This window comes from Miscanthus floridulus, chromosome 2 (genome assembly GCF_019320115.1).
Source record: "Miscanthus floridulus cultivar M001 chromosome 2, ASM1932011v1, whole genome shotgun sequence".
In the NCBI taxonomy this organism is placed as follows: domain Eukaryota; kingdom Viridiplantae; phylum Streptophyta; class Magnoliopsida; order Poales; family Poaceae; genus Miscanthus; species Miscanthus floridulus.
The window spans coordinates 129,343,431-129,355,796 of record NC_089581.1 but is presented as its reverse complement, the minus strand read 5'-3'; the positions used below and the strand labels follow the sequence as shown (position 1 = coordinate 129,355,796).

The window sequence follows — 12,366 nt, the reverse complement described above, 5'->3', positions numbered from 1 at the left end:
CCCCATGCGCAAATGGGTCTCCGAAATGCCTCTCCTAGACCGCTCCTCATCGTTGTAACAACCCAAAATCCACACACCAAAAATACCAACTACAAATTTTTTCTCAAAACTTCCATGTGATGATGTGTGTCATGTATAGTAACCCAACCTAAGAAATGCATTAGGTCTAACCCCAACCCAAGTTAACACATAAGCATGGCATGTCATTAGTTAATTGTGTTTATTTAAATTCTAACAAATAAGTGTTGCATACATTGAATGTGATTTGGATTTCCATTTGAGTTATGATATGCTTAACAGCTCCAATAAATTAGGTGCACCAATTTGGAATTCAAATTTTAGAACCAAATTTGAATTCAAACAAAAGAGATGAAATGAAAAACAGAAAAAAGGAAACGAGGAAGAAGGCCTCGCAGCACAGGCTGCTCGGCTTCGCGGCCCAGCTAGCCCAACCGCGCCCACCTTGCACCGGTGCAACCCGTACACAGCCCATGAGTCAGCCCAGCGCGTTGCCCACGCCCGCGCACCCGTCTGTCTCGCTCGTAGCCACTGGCCGCTGGACCCCGCATGTCAGCCGCACCCCCCCCCCCGTCTATAGTGTCATCTTCCTCACCCATGCCTCAACCGCCTACACGATCGGTGCCCAACAGCTATGGCAGGGGCGGGCTAGGGGGTCACGCCCGGGGCATGACCCTGTCCCCTTGCGCCACGGCCCACGCAACCTCGCACCACCGTCTGATGCGATGCATCCGCCTCCACCGCACGATGCCATCTGCCCTGGGAGGCACGGTGCTCAGCTATAAAGCCAGCCCGCACGCCGCTCACGCCTGGCACCCTAGCTCCTCCCTCAGCCTCTGCCGCCGCTTGGTGGCACAGCAGCCACACCACACCAAGAGTAGAGGGCCGAGAAGGAGATCGTGAGAGGAGGATCGGAGCCCCGCACGCTGCTGAAGTCACCGGAGCCAAGGGCGACACCGTCGTTGTCATCATGATCGCGGGTCGGCACTGCACGGCACTGCTTCCGGAGCTACATGGCCGCAACTTGACATTGCACCGCCATCCTTTCTTCCACAGCACCCACGGTGAGCCCCGGTTCATTCCCTGCTCGCCACTGGACCTTGCTACTCCGGCCATGGCGCTCCATACCATGAGCGCGTAGGCCAAGGCCATCCCTGGCCTCTAGGCACATGAGCACATCACACTCACGTTGACCGTGACCATCCCTAAGCCCTTGGATGTTGTAGGCCTCTCTAGGTTCCTCGGACGCCATAGCCGAGCACGCATGCTGCGCTCACAACGCCGTCGCCATGACGCAGCCACCACCAGTCCGAGCACCCGACCACTAGTCCGAGCACCAAACCACAGGTCTGAGCACCTGACCACCAGTCCGAGCACTAGACCACTGGTCCGAGCACCCGACCACCAGTCCGAGCACTCGACCACCAGTCCGAGCACCAGACCACAGGTCCGAGCACCCGACCACCAGTCTGAGCACCAGACCACAGGTCCGAGCACCCGACCACCGGTCTGAGCATCGACCGCCATGGCCAGTACCGCCGGGGGCGCCTGGCGCCTCCTTGACTTGCCCGTTCCATTCGCTGAAGCCATGGGTAACTCACGCACACACCGCAACCACCCCGCAGGAGCCCGTAGTGACCCACGCGCCTTGCCGTCGTCACCATGTCGCCGTGGCCGCCGGGAAGACCCTACCGGCCACCTAGGAACCGGAAGTCCTACCCTGAGCTCTGGACGCCCTCGCCGCATCCACACGGATCCGTAGGAGCCTACATGCCCCACTATGACGCCCTTCGAGGCCATAGCCACCACACTAACGCCACCGACATGATCGGAAGGCCGTCCGCCATGGCCAAAGCCATCGGAGGCCCTAGAGGACCCCTCGACCTACCCAACATGCCCGCTGGAGCATTGTGATGCCCATGCGCACCATAGAGCCGGCCAATGCCGCTGCACCTGCGCCATTCCCGCACGCCGGTTGTGCTCGAGCCACCGTTCGCTGTGACCAGTGACTTAGGATGCACCATCCGTTGCCCTGACTCCACCATTGCAGTCGCCGTGGCACAGGGAGGCTTTTTCCCCACCTCTATTGGATGCCTGAGTCATTATGGGAGCTCGCCAGTGAGCACGTCGCCGGTGGGAGCGCGCCATGGAAGAACAGAGGAGAAGGGGCAAGGTGAGCAGCGCAGCCCTGCACCCGGTGCACATGAGTCGAGCCGAGGAGAAGAGACGGTGGACTTGATCAACCATGCGCCCTGCCATAAGTCCATGGACCATAAGCATTGGTCCACCATGAGCCACACGGTGTGAGCCACACTGTGGACGAAGCCCAATAAGAGCCCACAGCCATGACGTGGCAGCGTCAGCATGCCACGTGTTCGGCCCAGCCTGGCCCACACCGGCCCGACCTGAGCCCACCAAGGCCCGTTTGAGACCGGCACATATTGACCGTTGACCTATCAATGTTGACCGTTGACCTGGCCCCACATGTCAGCAGCACAGACATGCTGGACCCACACGTCAGATGCTGACATCACGAGGGACCCACATGTCTGCGACCCAAGAGCCCTTAAACCCACCTATCAGCTCGGAATTGAGACAATGACATCATGCTGACGTCAGCATGCCACGTGGACCAGTGACACCGTGACACGTGTCAGCCTAGGATTAATTCAGCCTTTATTCAATTCCAGAAAGGATTTAAACTTCAGGAATTCATAACTAATTCATACGACCTCAGAAAAATACGAGACCATGACCAAAATTCATCTAAAATCAAGCTCTACGCAATGAACTCATGTTTGAGTGCATTTGACTCTTTTGAATTTTCATTGCTTCTTTGTGCTACTCTATAGACGCCGCTAACGCGACTATAATGCAAACGTTGTAGACTCGAAGGAGAACCTAACAGATGAGGACCATGAGTATCGTGTGGAGTACGGAGATGACTATACTGAAGGTGCCACATCCCACCCAATCTCATAGCACCTATTACGCATGGCTAATATAAAACTGCTATCGCTTTACTTTACTACTACAATTATACTATGCTAGGACTTGCATGGTAGTATGCTTGCTTGAAAGCCTTTACCTTGACGCAACCATACCCCTGCATACCCTGCTATTAGGCTAGACACATGCTTACTGCTATATATTTCATTACTCATACTTCTACTACGCTTATACTACGTGCGTGGTGGATACTGGTGTTATCTGGACTATGGGGAGAGTGTTGCGTGTGTGACTTGGGTGTGTGGAGGGTGAGGGTTGTGTCGACCAAGTTGGAGTATACGACGAGCCTGGGGCAAGTCTTACTATGGGATGCTACCTGGGCACCCCTGGAAATGGATACCTGTGGTGGGTAAATGGTATATGAGGTGGACTTGGGTGTGAACCTGTGACGGGTGGAGCCTGGGATGGAGGTGCTGTGGTGGCACGATGAATGGAAACCCTGATGGAGACATTCTGGCTTGGTCATCCCTAAGGACTTACTAGTACTCAGATTCACCGGGAAGCCTTACGTACCACTCGCCCTATATGGTGCGGGATGGCTGGACTACTTGGTAGGATATTGCCACTACTGTTAGGTTGATAGCGGATAGTGTAAGGAGGTACAGGGCACAGAGGATTTCCCCCACACCCTTCCAAGACTTCATGGAGACCTTGTGGACCCGGCTCATGACTCACAGTTTTAGCCACCCCAGACTTGACTTGGGGTGAACCAGGGCTGAATGGTAGAGTGGCATTATCCTAGGCTAGCAAGCGGCCGGAATCAGCCTAGTTGACGACGGTCAGCGAGGAAGGCAGATCTTGTGGTTATGTAAAACCTCTGTAGAGTGTATGGTTGATCGATCGATACATGTGCTGACTTGTTGGCTATGGACCTTTCCTAGGTGTCACTTAAACTAGATAGTGAGATGAGTCCTTCTCTTCTTCCTCCGTGAGAGAGTGTCGGTCGTAGCTAGGGGCTACAGGCCTTGAGACAGTGCCGAGAGGGAGTTGGCCTGTCGACTGAGCGATGGTATGGTATGGTATGGTGATGGTATGGAGATGGTGGTGTATCGATCCCAGGATCGAAACCTGGCGTGGAAAAGGGAATGGGGTGGAATAGGTGTGGGAATGGTGTTCAAACTGGACAAACTATTACTATTTACTTGATATGATATTGCATAGGAAACCCTAGCCTTATAGGTTCACTTTGCTTATACCCATCTTGCATCCAATTTCCACAAAGCAATGCTCATAGGGATGGGAGTGGCCAGTACAAATCGTACTGATAAATTTTGGCACACAGGTTCTACTGAGGAGTATAGCTCCGAGGAGTTTGACGGATGAGGGGTTCGTGCCTACGCTCGAGTTTGGTGATCTTATCTTCAAGCTATTCTGAATGAATGCTACTTTTGATTCCGCCAATGCGGCGATGTAATAAATTATGTAATTTCGCACTATTTGTACTCTGATATTATCGTCGTATGGATGTGATATTTGACTGAAATTTGGGTAATATGATCTACAATGATCTTATTACACTTCGACGTTGTGGATTTCCCTTCATGGAAATTGGGTCGTTTCAATCGTCTTCACTATCGAGCTTCCGGCCAAACCACCGTGAGCCTCATTCCCTTCGGTACATAGTGGCGGCCACATCACAAACGCAATTGGTGTGGTCTCGCAATACTACAAGCCCTATCGAGTGCAAACATGGTACGCACAAGCACCTTTCTATTCGAGGTGGGCAAACCTCACTACACACTAGGCCTAAACCTAGAACAAGCGCAATTAAGTAGTTCTAACTAGCCTAAGCACTTTACAAAGCACTCACACTAATCACCTAATCTTCTCTTAAGCACTTGTGGTGGTTAGAACACTTGGTGGGGTGTCTCAACACTCCTATAATCTCAACACACTCCAACAATTCCAAAATGGCTAGTTGGGTCATATTTATAGCCCCCAAATGAAACTAGCCATTTGGAACTTGGACAACCTTCGCTACGGACTGTCAGACGGTCCGATGTTGGATTGTTAGATGACTAATCTTATCAGAGTTCGATGTCTTTGTTTCATGTGACCGTTAGCTAGCCATTGTCGACCATTGTCATCGTCTGAGTCACTGACGACTAGGCCATGTCATCAGATGGTTCGACGTTGCCCCTCGGATGGGTCCAACGCCCCAAAACCTTCTCTAGAACCTCTCTGTTGCCCATCAGATGCTACCTCTGATGGTTCGTCCCCCTAACTGTATACAAGGTCTTACGCCTACTGCTCTGCTTGCTGGCTTCTATGAATAGTGCTACTAGTTAGTCCGACGCCTTGATTCTCCTTTGTCCAACACCTACCTAGCTAACGCTAAGCTAGGGTTTCCCCTCTGCCAATTGGTCCAGCGCCTCAATGCTCCGATGACTTGTGCATGGACCACGTTAGGACTTGTAGAGATGAATTCTCTAACCATATCAAGGAGTTAAAAAGATATTTTATAGAGACGTTAGTTGCTTGCCTATGCATATTGATACACATTTATAGATACATTTATATAACGTGTGTTATTGTGTAGTTACGTTGTATAGCAGTGCTTCGTTATGTGTTAAGATTAATAGAGACGTTCTCATAGATATACATCTATATTATGTGTGTACTAACATAGTCCATGTTGTGTATAGTGACAAGATATCGTGTACTAAGAAATATAGAGATGGTTTAGTAGATACATTTATAGTGTGTGCCTACCAAAATAGATACATTGTACAACGTGTGGTTGAACTTGCAACCTTTTGCATGCAACCTTACCACCACTACCACTATGACAAGTATGGTTGAGCAACTAGAGGTAATAACTTTACGTGTCTATACGCTATTGGCGATGAAAAATGAGTCTAACACCGTGTCATTTTGAGATGTTTTCAATATCATTCTAAAAAGTGTCTTTGCATACCTATTGATAGTGAAAATGTGTCTAATGTTGTATCATATTGAGATGTCCTTCAAATTGTTTCAAGAAGTGTCTTTATGTACTCATGTAGAGACACTTTCGGCCTACTTTACTACGAAAGCATGCCTAGAGCGACTTTTTCTTGTAGTGTACTTGGCTATTTCCCAAGATGCCCTTACATAAAGCACTTGTCCAATTCCCCCTAGGGGCAAATCTATCCAAGTTTTTCTTTAATTGATCCAATGGACCCAAAACCTTCTCAACTCTACTTTTGTGCATCGACATAAGCTCCAAAATTCCACCACATGTCTATTGATCTCACAATCTCCAGTTTTGAGGCCCGAACCGGTCAAACCTGCCATCGATGGTTTTAAGGCCCAAACCACTAAACCGTCCATGCCTGGTTCTAAGGCCCAAACCAAAAAACCCTCATCCAATAATTTTGAGGCTCAAACCATCAAACCGTCCATCCCTGGTCTTGAGGGCCAAATCAGCAAACCCTCATGCATGCCTCGCCAAAGCATGACTAACTGATGTCAATGCATGTCTGACATTCATGTCCTCGGCTCGGCGACCCAAGTGCTTGCGACACCTCGCTGTGACCTGGTCGAACCCCACCCTATGACTTAGTCAACGTCGTCTCCATTACCCATGTACTCTTTCTCTTCATGTTTCTAATGTGAGCCACACACTGTTTGTTCTCCGGCCTCTGGTCCTTTGGCTCAAGCCTTCTCATCCGGCCTTCACTGCTCCCGGTCCATCGCACATTGACTCCACACTTGACCTTCTCCATTGCCGCTGACCGTCTTGGCACACCCAACACTTGCACATTCACAAGCCAAGAGACATGTTGCACAACACACTCAATGTAACAGAACATGATGCCTTCGTTAAACTATTAGCATAACCAAGCATATATGAATATGAACTCAACTAGAAAAGCCTTAAACCTCTCAAATCTTATGTCAATCATTCATCACGCATGGATCATAGACGAGACCAAGACACTTCTCAACTTTGGTCTCTCATATATGGTATGTCAACTTTGGTCTCTCATATATGGTATGTCATATATCCTCTATTTCATCAATATATCTCTCATCGTTTTGTTAATAGGCAAACGAGGTGCTTTAGACTGTCTCCAACAAGCCATGCATACCGCTACCCAAACCCATTTTGCGTCCTGCACAGTAAAAAAACAGCATCCAACAGAATAGGCAAAGGGAGCGCCTATTTTGGGTAGAAGGAGAGAGGGAACCCAGATATGCGTCCTCTTTTCGTCGTATCTCTCCTCGACCCAAATCCTTGCGCCGTCAACATGTTGGGCCCGTATGAGGTGGCGAGGAGCGACCGGCGCGGTGAGGCGGGTTCACGACAGGGAGCCGCCGTCGCGGCAAGGTGGGACCGCGATGGGGAGCCGTCGGCGCAGCGAGACGGGTTCGCGGTAGGGAGCCACTGGCGTAGCAAGGTCCGCCTCGAGGCGCTGCCGACGGGTACCGCGACAAGGCGGCAGGCACGGCATCACCCACGTCGGGCCTCGGTCGATCCAGGGACAGCCGAGCAATGGAGACGCGAAACCCTAGGCTGGCGTTGTCGTCTCGCCAGGGGCCGGCTGGCTAGCCGGCGTGCCGGGGTAGGTCACCGCACGCGCGCATCGCGGGGATCAGTGGCGTTCGGGGCGAGGAGCGAGGAAGAGAGAGAGGGCAAGGGGAGAGACCAATAGAGGTAGAGAGAGGAGGAGGAGGTCAAGAGCAGAGAGAGAGGGAGGAAGGAGGCGGAGGGGGAGGGGCCACCGACGTGCCACCCGCGAGGGCGGCCATCGCCGCGCCAAGGTCCGGGCAACGCCGAGGTGCGCTCGCGCCGCCGCTCTATCCGTTTCGGGAGATTGGGAGGAAGAGGGAGGGAGGGGAAGAGAAGTGATGAGGGGAGAGAGAGGAGAGGAGTTATTTTTATCGTTGTACCGTAGATGACGGGGAAGTGATTTACGTTGTTGTTGGAGAAGCTAAATTTTCATCCTGTTCGCTTGTTGGTTTCAACCAGTCCAAACCAGCTAGCCAACAGTATTTTCCTCTCACAATAAACCAGCCCCAACTAGTCTAAACCAGCTCAGAAACCAACCAGCGAATAGGACCGTTTAGGTGCGAACCTATTTTCCTGTGCATGACTCAAACTAGAGAACGGGTGTTTTTGTTTAGGTTCTGTACACAGTCTTATACCCTCAGTCTTGTACCCTCCTGCTGCCCCCCCCCCCCCCCCCCCCCCCCCCCCCCCCCCCCCCCCCCCCCGCGTGCATCCTCTCCCCCATCGGCGGTCTTCCCCCAAGTCGTCTAAACCCTAATCCCCAAATCCCCGACGCAGACAACACGACGCGCACCTGCGTTCGCGAGGAGGAAGCATGAGGCACAGCTCGTTGCGATCTTTCCGTAGTTCTTGTTCTTGGATTCATGAGACGTGGTGTGGTTGTTTTTGGTGCTCTTCTGGTTGCGGTGTGTGTGGGACGTGTGATTGTGTGCGAATAACATGGCGCTATTTTGCTCATAGGTTCTCAGAGGGTCGCCTGTTCTAGTTTGTTGGGTAAAATTGACTTGGAGACACGGATGCGCCTGAGAAATTTGTTGTTACTGACTTGTTTAGCGTGGTCGCTAGGAAATCTGAAACTATCAATCTTCTGATTGATGTAGCCATGCTCTTGATGCTTTCCGTAGTCCTACATCTAGCGCTTATGTTTGTGCTTAATACTGCTTCCTTAATCGGGGTGAAATATGAGATGATTGCGTCAAACGGCCAGTAACCTGCAAGTTGCTGGTGTTGCGAGATTCGAATATTCTGTGGTAGCATCTCTTGGTTATGCAATACCTGCTTAGAGGATGAGATATATATGTTGATTTTTTAATATGGTTTTGAGGAATTTCATGGGTCCGATTTTGCTTTGCAGTCGCCACCCAGTCACTAAGTGGGCACAGAGGTCCGACAGGGTGTTCTTGACGATAGAGCTGCCCGATGCCAAGGATGTGAAGCTGAACTTGAAGCCTGAAGGCCATTTCAACTTCTCGGCAAAGGGCTCAGATGACTTGCCCTATGAGTTTGACCTTAAGCTGTTTGATGCTGTGAATGTGGAGGTTGGTTTACTATTTAACACATGCTTTCTCTTGTGGATGTAGCATTTTTTCAGGTTCTAATTCTATCGGTCTTGCTGTTTGCAGGAGAGCAAAGCAGCTGTTGCCCCAAGGACCATATGCTACCTGATCAAGAAAGCTGAGAGCAAGTGGTGGCCAAGGCTGCTGAAAAAGGAGGGCAAGCCACCTGTGTTCTTGAAGGTTGACTGGGACAAATGGCAGGATGAGGATGATGAGGATGTTGGATGTTAGTATTTCAGTTTTGGTTGATTCTGTTTTTGTTTCCTTACTACTATTTAATTTAGCTTGAAGTGACATATTATTCATAACATTGCAGTTAATGACTTTGGTGATATGGACTTCTCGGTAAGTGTCTAGTGAAAGTTTTTTTGATGATTAAGATGGGAGCAAAGTTTCATGGTGCCTTGTCATTGTAGAAACTGGACATGGGAGGTGATGATGATGACGATATTGAGGAGGATGAAGATGATGTGGTTGAAAGTGCTAGCAAAGGTACATCATTCTCCTTGTCATCCCAATTGTTTATTTACTTAAGGGCAGCTGTTCCTAGATTTAGCCATGGATTTACACTATCATGGGGGTACAAACATTCTACTACATATTTGGGTGGTTTGGATACTTGAATAATCTCTTGTTGATAGTTAACTTGTAATCCAGAATATTTCTGAGGGTGTATTGACATAGTAGTAGAAGCTCTTGCAACCTCAGTATGGCTCATGACTCTTTTCAAGTGACATCAACAGTAGCATACAATAGCTCAATAGCTCACATCAGTATCACCCTGTCAGAAAACAATGACGGTTTCTAGAATTTCAATTTTCTTAGGTTGTTGCTACATCTTGATGTTTGGCTGCTAAAATTTGTGACAACGATATCCTTAAATGTTCTGTTGACTGTCGTGGACACCACATTTCAAGCTGCTAGACCCAGTCATTTGCTGCGTGTTGCTTCTTAGGCAAGACTGTGCCAGTCTTATGTGTTGATTTCTGCACAGTGATGTATGGTCTAAGTGTAGTGGTCAAGTGTTGACTTGTTTACCAAAGTGATGTGGGGAGTCATATTAGAAGTCCAAATTGTTTTGCTCCTGAAGACCATTTCAGCCTTCACTGGTTCCATTTCTTTGCGTTTTGAAGACATTCTACTCTGGTACTAATCTTGTTTTGCGGATAAAATGCAGATGAAGAAGGTGGTAAGATAGAGGAGAGCAAGGGGGAGAACGCAGCAGCAGCCGCAGAGGAAGTGAAGCCATGAAGAAGCATTTGAGTTTGCTCCATGCCATAGGTGTCTGCAGTATCTAGCTAGGCTAGATGTTCCCTTAGATTTTTGGTGTAAAATCTGATGGATGAATCACTCACTGCCTATGAAGTAAAGAATACAAAACAGTTGTGCTGTTTTAGTTTTTGGCTGAACCTTGTGAACTGCTGATATGATATTTGGTCAGAGCTTATTTGCATCCATCATGGAACGTGACTCTTGATGACTCTTGATGCCGCTCGTCAGACGTCAGAACATGTGATACTGCTTGAACAGGTGTGATGCTGATAGTGTAATCAGAATAGAGGAACCGACACTCCGTAAAACTGGATGCAAGTTACCATATCACTATGTCGACCTCCCAGCTCGACTCAAAAATCGACCTAGGTCGGCCAGGAAATTTTAAGGAGTGGCATGCCACCTAATTAATTTTAAGGAGGAGTGGCATGTCACCTAAATAATTAAAATTAAAATAATCAAAATGACATCGACATTTATGTTCATGTCAAAGAAAACCGTTAAGTTGATAAGTTTATAGAGAATATTATTACTTCTGACACTATTGTGTTATTAAAATATAGTTGATGATGCTTATTTGATGTCATTAGTATATTTTCTTTTGTAAAAATTTAGTTAAATTTAAAATTATTTGAGTTGGGTAAAGTTAGAGACTAACAAGTTTCTAAGAAAAATATAGTAACTACTCCCTCCATTTAAACTATACACTATTTTATCTTTTTATAGATAATTAGTAGCTTTTGTTATACACTTAGATATATGTTATATTTAAATATATATAGTAAAAACTATGTGGCAACCTTCGCCTCAAAAAGGTGTATATCTCATCTCCTGAGAAGTCAACCAATTTTAAAATAAATTTGACCAAATATTTTTAAAAATAATGTAATATATTTTGATGGTAAACATAGATAGAGATATAAATATTCGTACTGCTTTTTTTTATAAATCTAGTTAAATTGGAAATTAATTCTCTTCAAAAACGATCTGTGCATTCTTATCGAGACGAATACAAAGGAGGGAGTATCTATCTATCTGTCTAATTTGTCCAATGGGCATTATTATTGAGGCGAAGACAGAGGAGGGAGTATATATCTATATCTATATTTAATTCTCCAAAAACGATATGCATGTTCTTATCGAGATGAAGACATGATAGAGTATCTATCTATATCTATACCTAATTTCTCCAAAAATGATATACATGTTCTTATCGAGAAAAAGACAAAGGAGGGAGCATATATATATAGATATATATATATATATATATATATATATATATATATATATATATATATATATATATATATATATATATATATATATATATAGATAGATAGATTCTCCCTTCGTTCTAAAATAAATGCACATCTCACGATTTGAGGAGCCGACCAATCTCAAGTTTGACTAAATTTATAAAAAATGGTATCAGTATTTGTATCTCTAAATAAATTTACCATAAAAATATATGACGTGGTTAACAAATGATGTCTATTTAGTATCATAAATATTAAAATATTTTGGTCAAATTTATAATTAATTACTCTTCGAAGTGAACACTTATTTTAGAATGGAGGGAGTAATATTAAGGAGCGAATTGATTCTTTTGGTCCAGCTTTTTTACTTTCCAAAGGCACCTCGCCCTCTGTTTTGTACGTGACCTGAACTCATACAAGTCAGAACAACTCGTATCCCGCAATGATACGAAGTCCGATTTTAAAACATATTGGTTTCGTTGCAAAGTACCGATAACACTAGAAGACACCGTTGGGAAACTGTTGGTACTGACACCCCCTACTTGGCTACTTGATCGCTGACGTTGGACATGGTTGGCATAAGAGAATGGCACAACCGGAAAGAGGCATCTTCGTTGTGGACAAATGGAAAGGTCAAGGCGGACTGTAACTGTTTCCAGGTAGACCGAGGCAGATCGATCGGCTGATAAGCTTGCTGTTTCTTCTGAAATCCAAAAGCCCGTCGCCCGTCGGAAAGCTGTGCCGGCAACCCCCACTTGTG

The 12,366-nt window shown here is 47.1% G+C and overlaps 1 protein-coding gene across 2 annotated transcripts; it reads left to right on the top strand.

The window, feature by feature from the left end:
* The first annotated feature begins 8,230 nt into the window (after window positions 1–8,230).
* Window positions 8,231–10,535, top strand: LOC136529793 (co-chaperone protein p23-1-like). Of its 2 annotated transcripts, XM_066522863.1 has the most exons (6): window positions 8,242–8,341; window positions 8,877–9,060; window positions 9,145–9,304; window positions 9,395–9,423; window positions 9,495–9,570; window positions 10,256–10,535. In XM_066522863.1, the coding sequence occupies exons 1-6, from the start codon at window positions 8,337–8,339 to the stop codon at window positions 10,327–10,329; spliced, it is 528 nt and encodes a 175-aa protein (XP_066378960.1). In that variant the 5' UTR covers window positions 8,242–8,336; the 3' UTR covers window positions 10,330–10,535. The 2 variants fall into 2 exon arrangements, with proteins under 2 accessions (XP_066378955.1, XP_066378960.1); XM_066522858.1 differs by having other exon boundaries at window positions 8,231–9,060.
* The last annotated feature ends 1,831 nt before the right edge of the window (window positions 10,536–12,366 follow it).